Raw genomic sequence first — 20,395 nt, forward strand, 5'->3', positions numbered from 1 at the left:
ATATTACTTAACTGCACCTTATTTAAACGTATCTTCATGCCAAACATAATTTAGCATAATTCGTTAATTAAAAATATTATTACTTAATTCCTTAATTAATTTTTAGTAACTGCTTTATCCTGATCAGGGCTGTGGTGCATCGTGACGCTGTCCTGGGAGCAAGCCGAAACACACAATCAGTCACATGTAGATGCAACTTAGAGAAGTCCATAGGTGGAAGGAGACTGACAAAGATACAAGGAGAACATGGAAAATACTTAGAGTAACTAGAGTTCAGCATCAAACCCTGGAGCTTCATGGGAAATATTGCTAGCTGCTGTGCCACCATGACGTAATGTCTATACATCAACTCAAACAAAAAATAAGTAAATAAAGCACAACAATTTTGGGGTTCAAATTCATATTTATTATTTTTTTTCCTGATTGAAATGTATCATAGGGTTGTTATTTCATTCATCACATAGCATGACATAATGCACCAAGCCAACTACAACTGTTTACTGGTTTACACTGAAACATACACAAGGTTTACAATGGGAACATGGATAATAGCTCATTGCACTTACAACAGTGAATGTACCATATATATTTTAAAATTTTGATCCCTCTACCACTCTCAGCTATTATTATGGTTGCAATTTTATATTTTAACTTACATCTTTCAAGTTGCCCCTGTTGAAACCCACACATTAGATGGAAGCCAGGGTCTCTTCATTTTTTTTCTTCTTCAATATACAAACACAACATGTATAGAAACTTTACACAGACCAGTAATGTTTCAGAATATAACATTTTTCCCCTCCAAACAGTCCACTTGAGCCACATTATACAATGCTGTTTTGATGTTTTGTTGGTAATAGATGATGCTTTGACCTTAAAAAAAAGTATATAGGCAAAACCACAATTTTGGTCTTTCAGTTGTTTTACACACCATTTGCTTGTTTCACATAGGGGATGTTTGTGTGTGTGTGTGTGTGTGCACGCACATGTGGTATTTAAAATGGCTGCCAGTGAATCTGAGGGGTGAAAGATACTGGACTGCTGCTAAAGACTTATTCACTTGTTACTTCAGTATATCTAAAATAAATAAATAAATTATATTTTCCCTGATATCTGAATGACAGTATTGATTGTAGCTTTTCATCTCACCCTCTTTTTGTCAGTTTTTACACCTTAAGTTTGACCTAATGCTGGAATAAGTGCTGGGGTTTTAATTAAATCACTGACATACAGGATAAGGTTTAAATGTCTAGGGTGACAAAACACAGTAATGCTAATACAAATGTTTGTATCTGGTCGAAAACTATGAGACAAGGAAATTAGATGGTTTTCCCTGTTACACATTACCACCAAAGCCCTAGTAATCCAGGCTCAGAGCAAAAACAAGATGGCTTTCTCAGTATTGGAAATGAGCCCTTACAATGATGCATATTAAGTCCCCTTTTGTCACCTTGTCACATTTACTGTGTGCTTTCCTGAGGTGAACAATAATTGAAACGAAAATCAATTTCATACAATGTATACACATCATTTTTGTCATGATGCCTACTAAAAAGTATATATATATATATATATATATATATATATATATATATATATATATATATATATATATATATATATATATATATATATATTCTTTATCTGTTTTAAAGGCAGGGATTCAACCCAGTTGCTCTACAGGCACCACATGAGTCATTGAGTCATTGGTCATTGGCAATTTGCCAATTAGTCAGATATTTATACACTTATTTCCTATTTCATATGCTTACATGTGTTACATAGATTCTATTTTAGTATTAACTTAAATATTGCTATTTTAATAAACTTTAAATATGTTTGATACTAAAATAGTTTTTTTGGGGAAAAAATCATAAAGTAATACACACTTATTATGAACTACATTGATTAAAGATGTTCTTGCTTACCAACAGTTTCAACCACTAAATTACCAAAAATTGCATTTTGTAAAAACAAAACAAAAACAATGCAGTACTTCATTAATATATTTTGTTCTGGCAGACAGATAAAAGCACAGGGGCAACAATGGAATAAAAAGGGAGGAATTGAGTGGCCCTATTTACATGAAATGTTCATGATTATACTGCCTCAATTCTATTCCAATATAACCATGACAGGTTCAGTATTGCACAAATTTTCCCATTGCCTGTTCAAAATTATAATTGAAAATGACCCCATAGTCATAACAGGTATTACTAATATTATAGAAATTGCCTTGTTATGTAGTTCTCTCCTTAATAATTTTTGACATTTACATAAACGTTAATACAATGTCTATTTAATAACAAGTGCATCAACAGGCAGCTAAGCAACTGATGAACTGGTCATACTGGCTAATGAATGTAAGTGCAGGACCACCAGATAAGGAAGGAAGTGATTTAAATTCTGGCTACACACAAAACATCATACTATCATATGTCAAAATAGAGGACTGATATTTTCCCCATACAGTAGTATGCAGTTTGATGTAGCCCATGACTATTCACGGCTCACAATATGGCTGTCACTTGAAAGGGGGACTTAAACATGCCACAAAGAGAAAACAATTCAACTCTTTACATTATGAGTACTTATTTACAACAGGTCAACTCCATATTTAAATTGTTATTTTTGTTGGAAAAGCTATCTGTTATTTCTCTGCCATGACTAGTATTGAATGATGTCTCTTCTAACACCTTTCCCCGATAAGAAGCATTGCATAGAACATTTGAAATGTAAAGTTGTCTCTCAAAATCACCTTTGCTTGTTGATCTAATTTTTTGTTCCATTTTTCTTTTTTCAAGTGACCACAAACCCAAACGCATACATGCAAGCACAACCATTCATTCATACTTGTCATGTGTGTGTGTGTGTGTATATATATATATATATATATATATATATATATATATATATATATATATATATATATATATATATATATATATATATATATATGTCAAGATGAGTCTTTTTTTCTGGAGCATGCTCTCATCCTAGCTTAGGTGGCTACATTTCAGTCATACCACTAAACCTAAAGGCCCATTGTTAGCCTGACCAAACAGAAGTACAGGATCTGCTGGAAGATCTGACCTGAGAAGCTTCTGTTACAGGATTCTGAAGCCCTGCAAATTACTTATGCTGCAATTTGGGATAAACATCAAATGCATATCATCAATTAATATTAATCATGTAATGGTGATTAGTTAAGATAGGATATGGACAAGTGTCCCTATTTGACCATCACACTTATCTGACGATCAGTCCCTAAGAACATTTTCATTTCCTTTAAAGAAATTGTCATTATCATAAAATTGCTTAAAGCTAATCACAAGTTTAATGATGGCTAATTTGTTATTATTCAAAACTATTGCTTATATGTGATTTGGACAATTTGGGGTTTTTGCCCATATCGGGACGGGCCAGTAGTTCTAAAAGTTCAGAAACATTTCAGTTTGAGATAGATACATTGCTCTCCTGACCACTAGTATATATAGTATCTGATTGTGCTATTGACTGAATGTCTGCCATCCACTATTGCTTTTTTCTACATCTAAACCAATAGAAAAAGAAAAAATAAACTGTAATCCAGTTACAGACAAATGAAAACAATACAAAACAGTGAATAAAAATAATAAAAATAAATTATAAACAATACACCATAAAATAAATCTAAAAATATAAATAAACATCTCAGCCTCTATTTTGACTTGTTATTATCATTATATACAAACCAGTGTGAATCTTTAAATTATGGTGTACAAGATCATGCCACATGTTCTGAAAACATTCGTTTAAGGTGACATCTCTCCATGAAAAGAAAGGAAATTAGACAATAATATAAAACAACAGATGCACAACAAAATCAGCAGAAACATTAGAGTCCCTGACACCGAAGAATAGTTGTGACTGATCCCAAGCCCTCACTGGGGATGGTTACCTAATGGCTTTGCAGTGGCTAACTGACAAACAAGACCTGACTTGTCAAAGCCTCAAAATCAATACAATATTTCAGTCTTCTGTCTGGAATATATTTGTTGTCTCTTAATTCATGCATCCTTTTACTCTTAGTGTTATTCTGGCTCCTCCTATCTTATGCCTATTTATGTCTATTTTCATCATATTGGTGAACAGTGTAAGGTCTTGAATATAAATTTACATGCATTCAGACTCCACTGTACACTTCTTAAACACACTGCAAGAGAATAGAGAAAAAACAGTCTGCATTCAGAGGACAAAAAAAAATGACTTGTTTCCATTCTGGAATGTAGAGTTAAAAACTGGCATATGACAGACATTTGTATTGTCACTTTCTTTTCCTTTGTTTATTTTTTTTCTTTTTTCTTTCTCTTCAAAGGCTATCAAGTTAGAAAACACCAAAGTCATTAATAGGACAGGAAAAACCTATGAAGTTGTTTTGTCTAATTTACTTTCATTATATTTTTCAACCATCCCTGAGATGAGAGGGGAGTCCAATTTGTTATCTAAGTATCTACAGGAACATGCAATCATAAACCCTGGCAAGCAATGCACTGTGACAAATTGGATATGGTGCGTTTAAACTTCTCTACTGTAACATTTTCTTGTGAGAACCAGTATCTTTGCAAAGCATGATTGCATTATCAACATGTGAGTGCTCCACTTATTGTGAAACTAAGTGAAGCCAACATTTGTGAGATGCTCATTTAATGTTTAATGTTTTTCTTTGCTTTGCTTTTCTGCTTCATTACAGTGACCTCTGGAAGTTGACAGGCTCCAGTAGTTGCAGTAGAGTATCTGGACTTCTGGAGACATCTGGAGAATCCTTTATTGTATTTGCTTGCCAAAACAGGGATGCTTTTGCAAGTCTGACTTTTAAGCACCCTACATCGCAGGAAAAAAAAAAACAAGAACAAGGACGTTAGTCATAGACCTTTTCTACTCCCACTTTAGAACATTTAATAGTGCATTTGTAATATTGTGCTCATTAAATGCAGCAATTACAATGCCAAAACATGTAGAAACAATAAAAGTCTACAAAGTAAATGGCAATGAGATCTTAAGGAACCAAGAACCAGAGAGGTTTTAAGAGTAAGAGTTCTCAGATGGTATGTAACACATAACATGTATCATAAGAACACATCCCAGATATAATGGAACAGGTGTTGAAATTTGGGCAATATCCCTTGAGGGCAATATTCAGGATTTGCCTTTCACCACTAACCCAAGGTGGTCAAAGGCTGTGAGTCATATAATTAATTGTAATGTCATGTATGCAGTGAATTAAAAATTAAATTGTCTGTAATTTAATTGTCAGCATTTATTCCTTCCTCCAGCCTTACTAGCCTGTTTGAGTGGTTGCCCTTGACAAACCATGAGTTGTTGATGGGTGAGCCTGATCATTTAGCTGGTTTAACACTAACACTACTTCTAACTTCTTTATTTAGAGTTGGCATTTCCCTCCACACAACATTTGGGATGGTCTGCACCCATATTTCATTCTGTACCCAGTGGGTAGCCACATATAACCATGCTACATCTTGCATTAAAGTAGCTAGTGTTTGAATTTCTTGGAAGTTAATTATGGTTGCCATGGTCACATGTTCTCAAAGTCACGGAATTGACCATCACAAGGATGCCGTGTCTGACTCTGGCATCTGACTGCATACTGTAGTAATGCCTAGGTTAACATGAAATGCTTTGCTGGCAGATCTGAACCTTGGGTTAGAGTCGAATTTGGCCCAAGACCCTTAGCCTAAACTGCTTGCTAGTTGCAAATGACAGTTAAGCACAAGAAACCCAATAACATAAAAAAAGTCTGAGTTACTTTATAGATGACTCATCCACTTCCCAACTGACAGGGGTTAGGTGAAATCAAGGATTGAGGAACTGAATACATGGAAGTTGAGGAACCCTGCCAACTCTCATACATTCACAGAGGTTTGTTGATGAGTAGTGTGAAAAGACACTTTATGTCTCAGGGTACTATGCTCTAGAAGCATAGTTTTGCTGTCATATTTAGACCTGCTGGAGTCAACTGCACTCTGACCACACTGCACACCCTTTTAAACTACTATAGGACAAAAGAATACCTATTAATCAGCTCTTGCTCTCTCTCTCTCTCTCTCTCTCTCTCTCTCTCTCTCTCTCTCTCTCTCTCTCTCTCTCTGTGTGTGTGTGTGTGTGTGTGTGTGTGTGTGTGCGTGTGTTGAGCTACACGTTACACTGCTGTCTGATGAAATGATTCTGCCTGATCATGACTACCTCTGCCCCCAGGATCTGTCTGGCCCATCTGGATGTTATACATTTACTTGGAGCTTCCTTCACCTGAGAATAACTGCTACTGTGATTAAATAGCCTAACAGCCTAAAGATTGATATGAGATTGCTGTGGATGGTACCACATAAATACCCCAAATACTGTGGTGGATAGTAGCACGAGGATAGCCTACAGATTGTGCTTACAGTACCAAGAACAGTTTACACCAAAATCTCACCCATTATGCAGTAAATAAGTTCTGTAATGTATACTGTGTATTTAAAGTGAAAAGCTCTACTGCAAACACAAAAGACCCAAATGTTCATAACAGACATCCTTTCAACACACTCGGCATTGTTTGACTTTATACCAGACAGTTGTGGAAGCGTATTTTATAATTGCACTGCTGTCACCTACAAGAAGATTTGTTCCCCTTTGATCAGTTCCTCTCAATGTCTCATGTAGTATTTCCTTGCCACTCTTGCATCTGGCTTGCTCATTAAGGCTCTAAATCTATATCTGGATTACTGTAAAACTACTTTTTGAAAATATCCATTGTTAAAAGCACTATATTAATAAAAATTTAATTGAGTTGAATTGAGAATGTGCAACTTGGAGGCTTGTACTTCTTACTTATAGCTCAGGGGCAAGTCATCCTTCATATGTACCTGTGCAGGATGTTGACTTAAAATGTCTCTGAAAAAATGCCTTTTTGCTAGCAATTATTTCAAGTAAAATAGTTGAGGAGTTGTATGCTCTGGTGATAAGCTTCTGCTACAATATCCCTTGTACTAATCAAGTCAAGAGGGAATGGAGATGTTGAGATTAATGGACTAAGCACTAAACTAGGCAACTGTAGTATGGCAACAAGGAGGTGAAGCAACCAGAACATACAATCACTTTATGGCTATATAGGCTATATAAAAAAAGACTTTCCATTACTATAACATTATGATCCCCACATATCATGGATGGAGGAAGAAATAGTTTGCCATTCTGCCAAAAAGCAATCTCACCATATCTGGCACTGCCACTGAAAGCCCAGAACCAGATTTCAAGGTGGAAATTCCCTCAGTCTATAAGGAATATAATGAAGTGTTCAGCAGTGGTTTACATGTACATGAGCACAAAGCTATGGAGGAGTACATTGTGGAAGCTCTCAAACTTGTATATATCCATCCCTCCACTTCACCTTCGCCACAAGATGGTGGACTCAGATCTTGTATTGATTATTGTTTATTAAAGCAAGTAACAATGAAATATCATTATCCTTTGCCACTTGTCCTAGCACTGCTTGAACAACTTAAGGAGGTGCACATATTCACAAAATTCAACCTCAGAAGTGCCTGCAATCTGATTTGCATTTGTGAGTGAAATGATTGGAAAACAGCCTTTAGCACCAACTTTGGCCACTACAGGTATTGTGTTATGCTGTATGTGCTCTCTAATGCCCCCTATGTCTTCCAGATGTTGATTAATATTTTGCACAATCTGTTGGGGAAATTTGTCATTGCATACAGGATGATATTCTGATTTACTCTCCTTTTCTAGAGTGCCAGGTTTAACATGTCAAGGATGGTGCTGGTCAAACTTCTAGATCACCAGCTTGATGTTAAATGGGTGCAGTGTATATTCATGTGCCCCAAGTATTGTTTCTTGTATATATTTTCAACAAAAAAGGAGTAATAATGCACCAACTAAGGGCAATGCCATGAAGAAATGGCCCATTTCACACATCTCTGATGCTGAGGAGACTAAACATTTGATCATCAAACATCTGACTTAACATCTGATGCTGAGAAGACTTAGGTCCTTTAACATTTGTAGAAACATGCTGCAGATGTTTTACCAGGCAGCCATCCCAGTTGCTATCAAACTCTACTCCTTTTACCTTTTTATTTGCTTTTATATATTGCTTACTTTTAAATGTTGTTATAATCATATCTCTCTTATCTTATCTCTAATCTTTAATTTGTACATTTCTATAGGATATTCAATCAGGGCTTTTATTTCTTATCAACCTGGTGGAAAGAATGTTAAAGCTGATTCCCTGCCCAGAATTTACCCAGCAACCCAGCGGGAAAAAGTTCTGGAGCTTATCCTCCCAGAATTGTGTGTCATAGGACGCATTTCCTGAGATATTGACCAAGAGAAACCAGAGCAAACAAAGTACAGCTCATGCCAGAACAATGTCCCTATGACAAACAGTATGTTCCACATTGCCTAAGAAATTAATCAACTGGGTTCATACCTCCTTGGCGACGGGATACTCTGGCACTCACAAGAACTCCAAACTGTTGTCATATGCACACAGATATCCACAGGTTCTCCATGTGCTTCGCATGCTCCACCAGTGCTAAAACAAAAGATATCTGCCTGCTGAAAAGCTGCTTCCACTGCCCATACGACAACACCCCTGGTCACACCTTGCTTTGGGTTTCATCACCAATCTCCCATCTTCATAGTAGAAAACAACCATTTTGATCACTATAGACTAGTTTACCAGGTCCCTACTTCCCCTACCAGCATTGCCATCTGTCTTAGAAACAGCTAAACTCTTGTTCACATATGTGTTTCAATATTTTGGAATCCCTGAAGACATTGTTTATGGAGAAATTGGGAGTCGCAGTCACTCTCACATAAGGGTTATCCCCTGCAATCTAATGGACAGGTGGAACAAGTCAACTAAGAAATTGGACGATTTCTTAGAACATTTTGCACAGGCAATCATCAGGACTGATCCTGGTACTTACTTTAGGCCAAATATGAGCAAAATATCTTCTATCACTCAGCCACTCAGTTACCGCAGTGTGTACTACTGTAGGATATCAGCCTACACAACAACAATGCACCATAACACAACAACATGGCTGAATCCTATTCTACTGCCCAGCAACAGCATGGACTACAAAGCCCATTCACACATTCTAGTTCACCAGACTTGCGATAATACACCTGAGCTCAAATACAGGCACCATTTAAATAACCCAGACTTTTGCATGCACACACTCACACACACACACACACACACACACACACACACACACACACACACACACACACACAAACACATACATATACACACAAATAAACACATAAACACACACACACACACACACACACACACACACACACACACACACACACACACACACACACACACACACACACACTTGCTCCAGGCAATGCCTACTGAAGATTCCTAGCTTTTGATTTGGTGATTTGGTGTTGCTGTTCTGGTTATGACATTGTTTGATTGCATGACCTGTGCCTGTTTACTGAAACTGATATTGGATTTGTGTTTTGGATTGGTTGCCTTAATTTAAATATCATCTGCACTTGCATCCATCTCTGTTGCCTACTTAACATAGTGCTTAATTACCCATCATAATGAGGCTAGTTGTCAATCAAAGTAACATCTCTATCATTGTACTGATCACTATTATTATAAAGATTATTTGAGAAAATTATCCAACATACTGAGTATGAGAGACAATAATGAGAAAGCGTTATTAAAGGGAAGCCATATACATATGGAGTATATTTGCAGATATTTTTATCATAAAAACTAGCAATATCAGCAATGCCACCCATTTCTCATATATCATAGCAAGCAGATCTAATGTGAACAGATTGGTGCCTTTATCTGAAATCTCTAGGTTGAATTAAGGCAGTTGAATTAAGACAGAATTAAGTGTGAAGAGAAATGGGTTATCATGAGGTGAATAGGTGCATGAAACACAACAACAAATATGCTTAGGGTCACATGACCACTGCCTTTCCACGAATATGCTTTATGAGCCAACAGAGTGGCTGGAAGAGGAGGAGTCATAATACTAGTGCTACCCTAATCACTACTGTTGTTACTGGTTACAGTCCATCTGCACCATTTACACATGCTCTTCTGCTAAATTTGCATTAACTGGTCTTTTGTTAATGTAAATTATTGTCTTGTTCTGCACTTTATTGTGTATTGTTGATTGTTTAGTGTCACGATTCCCCCTTGAAGCAGCGGGCTCTAAGCGCGAATGCGCGAGCACCTGCTTTTCCGTTGTTGACTGTAATGACATCTGGACACATGCGTTTTGTTTATGTTTCTGTCATGTCTCCTCCCTGTTCTCTCATTGGCTGGGATTTCACGTGGGTCTGAATTGCTCTCAGCTGCTAGAGGTTTAGACGCTGATCATGTCCGCATATATACCGCGCGCCTCCCAGCACGCAACGTGGAAGATTAATACTTTAGAGTTAGTTTAGGTCCTGGTCCTGGTCCTGGTCCTGGTCATGGTCCTGGTCATGGTCATGGTCATGGTCCTGGTCATGGTCATGGTCATGGTCCTGGTCATGGTCCATGTTTAGAGTTAGTTCGCGCTGGATTATCCGCTTCCAGTCCCTCGTCATAGTTCGTTTCTTGTTTTGTTTATCGACCCTGTTTTCCGTGACCACGACCTAGATTCCTGCCTTGCCCCGTGTATGCCTGTTTACCAATCGCCTGACCTCTTGCATGTTTATGGATTACGTTTTGGATTTGTCTGCCTGTCTCTCTTTCAAATAAACAACTGTTCATCCTGCGCGTGCATCCGTCCTATCTCTGCTCCGTCACGATTCGTGACATTTAGCTATACCGATTTAATTAACCCCAACAATGTTGTGTGGAAATAAAAGAATCTGCTAATTCTGCTCAATACATTATTGATTGCCAGATTCTGCACAACACTTAAAACTCAGTCTTTAAACTCTTTTTGGAGCAGGGTGTAAGGAATAGAAATAAGTTAATTCAATTTATTTAAATTAAATAACTTACTTAATAGTCTTCTCTCAAACTTTAGTTTGCTTTGCTGCTGTTACACTCCCGCCGGCAGAGGCACTGCGGCATCGACATGCGCGAGCGGCTATAGAGAAAGCGCGTACACGAGACTGAACTCTTGCATATGGACACGTGCCTTTGTTTTGGTTTTGGTCCTCCTTCTGTTCAAGCATTGGTTGATGTTCGAGGGTGTGTCTTTATTTACCCCAGTTGTTTGTGTTCCAGCTTGATTATGTTTGCTATTTAAAGCCCTCGTGTTATCTTGTACTTCGCGCAGTATTATTTGTATAACTGAAAGTAATGGTGAATGTGTTACGCATGCTAAGCGGTCTTATTTTCATGTCCATGCCTCGACTTTAGTTCTATGTTTAACCTCATTAATCTTGTCCAGTGTAGACCACGTGTCCCGTGTTTTGTCTGCTATTTTGAAAATAAAGACGTTGATCTGCGCTTGCTCCTGCCTCACCTCCCGTTTCGTAACAGCTGCATGAATTTAATCTGGAATGTTTCTAGTCACTTTTCTGCTAATTTTTATTTGGACCAAAATGCACAAATGCAGGCATAGATAAATATCGCAACTCGTCAATGATTATAGCTCTTGAAAATTCCTTCCTAAAAAGCTGGGATGTGTGAAGAATTTCATTGTAATGTATATAACAAATAAAGTCTTTCTTCTAAATAATATTCATCTTATTGAATACATTCATAGCTGATTTTTGGTAGGCAAAAATTGTATAATAATTAATATTTTTGTCCAAGCTGACCTTATTCAAAAGCCTACAATTAACAATACATATTTGTTTTGTTGAGATCATATGCTGTTATCAAAGTGAGATGCAGTAATATATTAAACTACAGGATAACTATAAAACTATAACTATAAAACAAAACTCTCAGTTAAACACCAGCATTGTTGTTTCATTCATTGTATGAATGATAATAACTGTGCATCAGATAACTGGAGCAGAGTAGGTCTTAAATTATAGGGTTAGGTCTAGGGTTAAAAACATGGCTAAAGACTGATTTTGAGAACTTGACATTGAATGATCTCAAAATCTGTTTCTGGAAGAGAGGGGATTGAGAGTGATTGAGAGTGACTAGTCAGAGCAGTGGCAACATTTTTCCGTCCCCAAAGTCTTCAACTTGACTCTTTGGCAGAGTGTAGCACTACAAATGAACAATGGCAAATCACGAGTGTGTCAATGCTAAACACAAGCCAAATGTATGTACACTGATTGTTTTAAAAAGAATTCTAATTATTTTAGGTTGTTTTGCAACATTGTAAAAACTGACATCTTTCCAAAATGAAAATATCTCGAACATAGTCAAATGTATCTAGTATTTCCTATTATAAGATTACAATATACCAAATATAAGATTATTAAACCTATTTCAAGACATTAATTGACATTCATGCAAGGATTTTATTTGTAACCATGTTCATTTAATTAAGATGACTAATTTAGTATTTGTTGTTATTATTGTGCTACAACAAAAACTACCACATAAAAAACACCTGTATATACTAATTGTAGAAACATCCTATCTCCTCTCTCCTGCAGTCCTCCTACTTTTAAGAGCTGGTACATCATTAAAGATAGGACTTCTGGTCTTTCATGGTCAAGGGCTGAAGAAGGTAGGACCAAGCCGAATATAGAAGGCATCAATTAGAGTTAGGGGAAGCACCCCAGAATTGTCAGAATAAAATTCCAATGATCCCCAGCCTGCAACATTGTTACAGGACTACCAGTCAAGCACCTAGCCCCACTGACAATCACCAGAGATTATGTGCTTGTGTCAGGTCAACCCACATCACAGACTCCAGCCCCCAACATGCACCGCGGACTACAGACTTTACACAACAGCTTGTGCCCTATTCCAATTTTCCCAAATGATTTGGTGAAAATGGTATTATTTAAAAATTTGTTCTTATGACAATTATTGCTCTTGAGGAAAAGTAAATAGTTTCTATAATTATTTTAGTGGAAAAATCTGACTCACTGGGTAATGTTTATTTCATAGAATCACAATAATTCTGATGGTGACTCTATATTTATTGCACATATACCAATTAATATTTAGTTTGAAGTTTATAAGTCCCCCAGTTTTGTAAAATAATGTGCCAATGATTTGTCCTTACTGCCTGGCCTGCCAGAGGAAAGCTGTGTAGTGCCTCTGTGATCTTGTAACCAGACCTAGGGTTAAGTCTTGTGATTCCTGTTCAGGTTGGCTGAAAGAACAGGAAAACATAAATTCAGTAAACAAGGACATTGCAAGAATTTTCAAAAGGATGGTGTGAACTATAATGAGATATTACAGTTTGCGTTTTTGAAGAAAGTGCTGTAAATTCATAATTAAATATTATACAGCTGGTAACATTTTTTAAACAAACATATAATTCTCCTAAATACAGGGGTGGACAAATCAGTAGTCTGGGTGCCAGACAGTAGTCTGAGTAAAGCATAAGTAATCAGTAGTCGGGGTAAAGCAAATTTCATGTCCAGACTTTTTTTAAATTAATTAATTTATTTTATTTATTAGTATTTGTAGTTGCCTGACAGACAAGTAGGTTCAAATGAAAATATTTTCATTTGGTATGTATGCTTAAACTTAGTGGGCTTTATGGTGTTGTGATGGACCTCAATGCTGTAACTATAATGTGCACTACTGAAGTCCTGAAGCCTGCTGAAATACAAATATTGGCTGATCTGGTTGATGGTAGAACCATATGTACTAGGGAAATTAATTAGCATGCAAAATAAAGTCCAGCAAAAAGCTATCATATACAGTGGGGGAAATAAGTATTGGATATGTCATCATTTTATCAGTAAATATATTTCCAATGAGGCTATTCACATGGAATTTTCACCAGACATCAGTATTAACTCGAGGAATCTGGAAATATAAAGAATTCACAACATTAAAATCCATAAATTAAGTTATGTGTAATAAAGTGGAATGACACAAGTGGAATGACACAGATAAAAGTATTGTACACAATAAAAAAAGCAGACAAGGAAAAAGCAGACAAGGAACCAGCTGAAATACATAACTAATTATACCCCCTATCTGTGCAAATTAATATCAGCTGGGTTAGTGAATTGATGGTCTATAAAAAGGCTTTTCGTTACCAAGGTGTCGCACAAGAAACATCTCATGATGTGTAAAAGCAAAGAGCTCTCCCAAGACCTTCGGAACCTTGTTGTTGCAAAACATATTGATGGAATCAGATAAAGACATATTTCAAAACTTCTGAATCTTCCAGTAAGCACCATTGGGGCCATTATCCGCAAGTGGAAGCAACATCACTCTGTCATTAACCGGCTATGCACAGGAGCTCCTCGCAAGGTTTCTGACCAGGGAGTCAGAAGGATAGTCAGAAGAGTAGCCCAAGAACCAAGGACCACTCAGAAAGAGCTCCAGAAACACTTGGAGGCAGCAGGTGCCATTGTCACAGGGAAAACAATAGGCAATGAACTCCACTGCTCACACTCACCCTGCAAGACTCGATTACTAAAGAAAATGCATATTGAAGCTCATTTAAAGTTTGCTACAACTCATTTGGACAAGCCTATTGTCACGTCACGGTGAACTCCAGACTACAGTTCCCAGAGTGCAGCGCCAACTACAAACATGGCTGACGAGAACTTCCCAGTCACGCACGTGCTCACGTTCGACGGAGTACTGAGTGCGGACACCTGTACTCCATCGTAGGTTATAAAGGACCTCGCTAACTACAGAGCCTCGTAAAGTAAACACTCAGCAGTCTTACCTCTGTCGTTCACCAAGTCTTTATCGTTATTTTGGATTTCTACGGTTTTTGCATTTTCCGCCTGTATTTGGATTACAATTCCCTGCCTAGGCCTGTTTGGATTGTTTGCCCGATCGCCTGACCTACTGCTGTCTTCCGTGTTTCGTCTTCTGCCTGACACTTGCACTTTAGTCCCATTCACCTGTGCTTACTTCCAACCAGGTACAGTGACACCGGTTACGTATGAAGTACTGGGAGAGGGTAGTCTGGTCAGATGAGAGAAAAATTTTACTTTTTGGAATTACATACTACACACCATGTTTGGAGAATAAATGGCACTGCACATCACCCTAAAACACTATTCCAACAGTGAAGTTTGGAGCTGTTTTGAAGCTGAAGTGGGGCTGTTTTTCATTACATGGTACTGGCAGACTTCATATAATTGAAGGAACGATGAATAAAGCCCTTTACTTGGAGATTCTTGAGAATAATCTGCTGCCATTCACCAGAACGATGAAGATGAGACGTGGGTAGACCTTTCAGGAGGACAACGATCCAAAGCATGCAGCAAAGGAAACTCTCAATTGGTTTCAGAGAAAAAAAAAATCGAGGTGTTAAAATGGCCCAGTCAATCAACTGACTTGAATCCAATTGAACAAGATATAAAGACAATATGTTCAGAAGAATGGACCAAATCACTCCTAAATACTGCGGCCAATTAATTTCTTCATACGGGAACTGTCTTGAAGCTGTCATTACAAACAAAGGCTTCTCCACAAAGTATTTAATAAATTTAGCATGTTCAATACGTTTTTCCTGTGCAATTCCACTTTTTGTAACACATAACTTTATTTATGGACTTTAATGTTGTGAATTCTTTATATTTCTGGATTTCTTGAGTTAATGCTGATGTCTCTTGAAAATTTCATGTGAACACAGTGTGCTACATCATAAACTTTGTTAGAATAGGATAATATCCAGAAACTCATTCATTTCCCAGTATTACTGCACTTAACTAGCTAACTATCTCACCACCTGTTATTATTATTACTTTAATTAGCACTAGTCAGTTTAGTCTTTGGTCTAGTCAGTTAGCTTTCTGGGCAACCAAAACATGGGACTGTGCAGCACATTGGATCTTTCATTTGCCTGGTTGTATAAACTAATGAGTGTATGATTTGTTCACCCCTTATATAGGCTTTTTATATAATGAAACTGTACAGTTAAAAATATTTAACTTTAGTCCTTACCAGTATAACAAGATTACTTCTCTCCCGCTCTCTATCTCTCACTCCTGGTCTTATAAATTAAAACACAGTAGAGATACTTCATAGGTTTTTCCAGTGCAAAGCTTTATAGCATCTTCCATTGTTTTTGTAGACACGCTGCAATTGCAAAAACACATCAAGAAACACTCATATACACAGATTCGGAAGACAATATAGCACACTGCAAGTTTAAAAAGCACCCTGTTTTAGAATATGCAATTTGATAATCACAATTATTCCTCTGCGGAAATGCCTGACCACCCACTCAAATGCACTTTACAAAATGACGTAAAGCTGTTAGATATAAATTTGGGTGAGATAAGCAAGGATTATAAGACCAAAAGGTAGACACACATTACTTATTTAATGCATGACATACTATAGTTCTTCACTAAAGAGATAAGTGAGACCCTGGCAAAAATTATGGAATCACCACACTCAGAGGATATTAACCTGACTTTTTTTTACATTGTAGCAAATAAACAAATCACATATGACACAAAAAACTATTTTTGTTTAATAACTGAACAATTTTCTTCGTGAAACGTACCTCAAACAAGTTAAATGAAATTAATTAAGTAGGGGGGAAAACTATGGAATCACTCAATGTTGAGGGTATAAATTAGGGAATCACCCCTAATTTATTGAAAGGAAACATGGCCCCATCAAGACAGTTGCCAATTGAAACAATGGAAAGGATTATAAACCTCCAGAACTCTGGCATGATGGGTTGGTAAAAGACATTTTTTGTTCCCAGTCAGCTCTATCTAAAATTTGGTGCAAATATAAACAAAACGGGAAGGTTAAAAAACTGGAAAGCATACAGGTATACCAAGGAAGATGGCAAATGTCAGTATGGCAAACTCAAAGCAATATGTCTTGAAAATCATGGAGTGTAGATGATTGGATTAAAGTGATATTCAGTGATGAATCATGAATCTGCGTTGGCCAAGGAGATGATGCTTTTGTCTTGTGCTATTATAATGAAACATATAAAGATGATTGCCTGAAGAAAACAGTCAAATTTCCCCACTCATTTAGGATACGGGGTTGCATGTCAGGTAAAGAACCAGGACCTTAACAGTCAATGCACAGGTGTACATTAAAATTTTGTACACTTTTCTAATTCCATCGATATAAAATAGGCTTGGTGATGATGAAGTAATTTTTCAGAATGATAATGCATCTTGCCACACAGCAAAGAGAGTTAACACTTTTCTTCTGGAAAGGCATATCAACTCAATTTATTGTGGAAATTGGTCTATGACAAGGCTCCATCCTGCAAAGCTGATCTGTCAACCGCTATTGAAGAAAGTTGGAACCAGCTTGATGGAGAATATTGTTATTGAAGTCCATGCCTCAAAGATTTCAGGCCGTCATAAAAGCCCAAGGTGGAGTACTAACTGTGATATTTTTGTTGATGATTCCATAATTTTTCCCCAATATTGAGTGATTCAATTATTTTTTCCTCTACTTGATTTTGAAAAAAATATGCCATTCATGAAAACAATTTAATTTCATTTGTTTGAGGTATGTTTAATGAAGCCAGAATATTCAGCTATTAAACAAAAATTGTTTTGTGTCATAGGTGTGATTTGTTTATTTTCTATGAAGTAAAAAAGCTGGGTGAGTGTAGTGATTCCATAATTTTTGCCAGGGGTTGTACAGTAAACATAACCATGTGAAAAAATAAGTACACCCCATTGAAATTGTTGGCTTTTTTGACATATTTGGACAAGCAAACAAAATTATCTTTGAAACAGTGCCTATTAATAAAGTTGATATACCTTAACAAAATCACAAGGAAAATTTGCTTTTCCAATCATTTATTCAACATAAATATCAATAGACGTGATATTCTTCTGTGGAAAAAGTAAGTACACCCTCGGCCACAGAAGCTAGCAGTGCCCCTTTTAGCAGAAATAACTTTTTGTAGACATTTTGCATAATTGCCCACCAGGCTTGATGGAATTTAAAACCACTCTTCCATGCAATATTCTTTCAGTTGCAAGATGTTTGGGTGTTTTCTTGCATGTACTGTCTGTTTCAAATCCTACCACAACAAATCCGGGCTTTTACTAGGCCATTCCATAACCCTCCATTTCTTCTTTTTGAGCCATTCCTTGGTGGATTTTCTAGTGTGCTCAGGATCACTATCCTGTTGAAAGGTCCATTTTCAGTTCAACTTCCGGACAGATCTCCTCATATTATCTTCATGCACTCTTTGATATGATGCAGAATTCATAGCTGGATCAATGAATGCAATCTGTCCAGTCCCTGAGGCAGTGAAGCAACCCCATATCATAACATTTCCACCACTGTGCTTCACAGTTGGTATGTGGTGCTTTTGTTGAAAAGCTGGCTTTGGTCTGTGCCAAACATGTCTACTGTTACTGTGGCCAAACAACTCTATCTTTGATTTGTCTGTCCAAAGCATATTCCAAAAGGCCTTGTCTTTGTCTATATGCTCATTGACAAACTGGTGGCATTCTTTAAAGTTCTTTTTAAACAGCAAATGCTTGTCGTGGCATGCCTCCCATGTAGGTCCAATTTGTGCAATCACTTTCTGATTGGTGAAGCATGCACCATGACACCAACAGTTGCAAGACTTTCTAACAGATCCTATGATGACTGTCATCTTGCAAAGGCTTTTTACTGGCATGCCACCCATGCAGGTGAAATTTGTGCAATCTCTTTCTGATTGTAGAAGCATTGACTTTGAGAGTCGCAAGACTTAAATAGGCATCAATAACCATTTTTCTGAAGGCCTTACAGAACTCTTTAGATATTGGCATGATGACACCACACAGCTCAATAGCAAAAGGAACAACGGACACTAGATGTGAGAGGTTTAAATAAGACAAGTTCGACCTGCACTCCCTAAGCAGGGTCTAATCACTGGCACCCAATCATGAACACATGATTCTAATTTTATGGATTTGAAGGTGTGATTAAACGTAGGAGTGTACTTACTTTTTCCATGTAACTAATCTGTTTTTTTTGTTAATTTAAATTATGAAAATTACTACAAAATATCAATTTTACGTGTCATTAGATAGTGTATCAACTTTATTAATAGGACCTGTTTCAAAGCAGATCAAATATTTGCTTGTCCAACAATATTCATAGGGTGTCTTATTTTTCACATCATTGTAAGAATAACTGTCAATAAAAAGTGTATCAAACTATATATCTGACTTGTACAATCCTAAACAAACATGGTAATCCATAAATCCACTCTTGCATGTATCTCCAATGTCTCTTTTCTCTCTTCTCTCTTTCCATCATTTTCACCTTTCTTTCTTCCTTTTGTTTTCTCAATTATTTACCTTCAATTGTACTGCCTCACCACAGAGACGTGAACTTCTTTCCAAACCCAGATATTGCTGTTGATGAAAGAGAACATAAAAAGAAGAAATTAAAAGTGGTAGGTTGAATATTAGTAAAACACAATGATAGAAAGACAAAGCTCTAGGACTTAATTTCAGAACACCACATGGTATCACTTTGAAAATAATGAATGTCATAGGTAACTATGCATTAACTAAGCAGGAAGGAATGAATAATTCTTTATTAACACTTATGCTATTCCTATTAACTAAGAATGAAGAAGTACAAGTTAATTACTCAGTTAGTATGTTAGTAGCAGTTCACTATTAACTAAGCAGTAATTACTTAAAGAATAATTACCAAGTATTAAGCAGTAATTCTAGCATCTTAGGTTTCTCCTACAGAATTATTACTGTAGCTAACTATGGCTAATAATTAGCGATTACTGATCACATCAACATTAAATGTTATAATGATACAAAGCAGGACTGTCAAATCACAAGTTACATTATAAGTCAAAATTCTTTACACTGCACACTACTGTGAAAACCCCAATTTCTTGTGTTTTTGTGTATATCTCATACTAAATAATTTTAGATCTACAAACAAAATACAATATAAAACAATGGCAACCTGAGTAAACACACAACACAGTTTTTATTTATTTATTTATTTTATTGTAGGAAAAAAAAGTTATCCAACACATATCACCAATGTGAAAATTGCCCCCTTAAACTTAAAATATGTGTATGCCACCTTTAGCAGCAATAAATGCAACCAAAAGCTTCCAATAACAGAAGATCAGTCTTTCACTTACTTCTCGGACTAGCACTTACTCCTATGCTTTGGTTCATTGTTTTGCTGCATAATCCAGTTGTGCCTGAATTTCAACTTACAGACTGAAGACCAGATATTCTCATTTAGGATTTTCTGTCAGAGAGCACAATTTATTTTTCCCTCAATTATTGCAAGTTGCTTAGGCCATGAAGACGCAAAGTAGCCACA

General features: G+C 36.7%; 1 protein-coding gene across 1 annotated transcript in view; it reads right to left on the minus strand.

Moving 5' to 3' along the window:
• Positions 1 to 2,966: 2,966 nt before the first annotated feature.
• bsna (bassoon presynaptic cytomatrix protein a) overlaps positions 2,967 to 20,395 on the minus strand; it is a 207,127-nt gene continuing 189,698 nt past the window's right edge. The window contains exons 10-13 of the mRNA XM_017467307.3: positions 19,390 to 19,446; positions 16,043 to 16,177; positions 13,182 to 13,271; positions 2,967 to 4,863 (exon numbers count right to left, since the gene is read on the minus strand). Of these exons, the coding sequence (XP_017322796.1) occupies positions 19,406 to 19,446 (41 nt within the window). The 3' untranslated portion in view covers positions 2,967 to 4,863; positions 13,182 to 13,271; positions 16,043 to 16,177; positions 19,390 to 19,405. The remainder of the gene's footprint in view (positions 4,864 to 13,181; positions 13,272 to 16,042; positions 16,178 to 19,389; positions 19,447 to 20,395) is intronic.

Source organism: Ictalurus punctatus, chromosome 5 (genome assembly GCF_001660625.3).
Source record: "Ictalurus punctatus breed USDA103 chromosome 5, Coco_2.0, whole genome shotgun sequence".
Classification (NCBI taxonomy): Eukaryota; Metazoa; Chordata; class Actinopteri; order Siluriformes; family Ictaluridae; genus Ictalurus; species Ictalurus punctatus.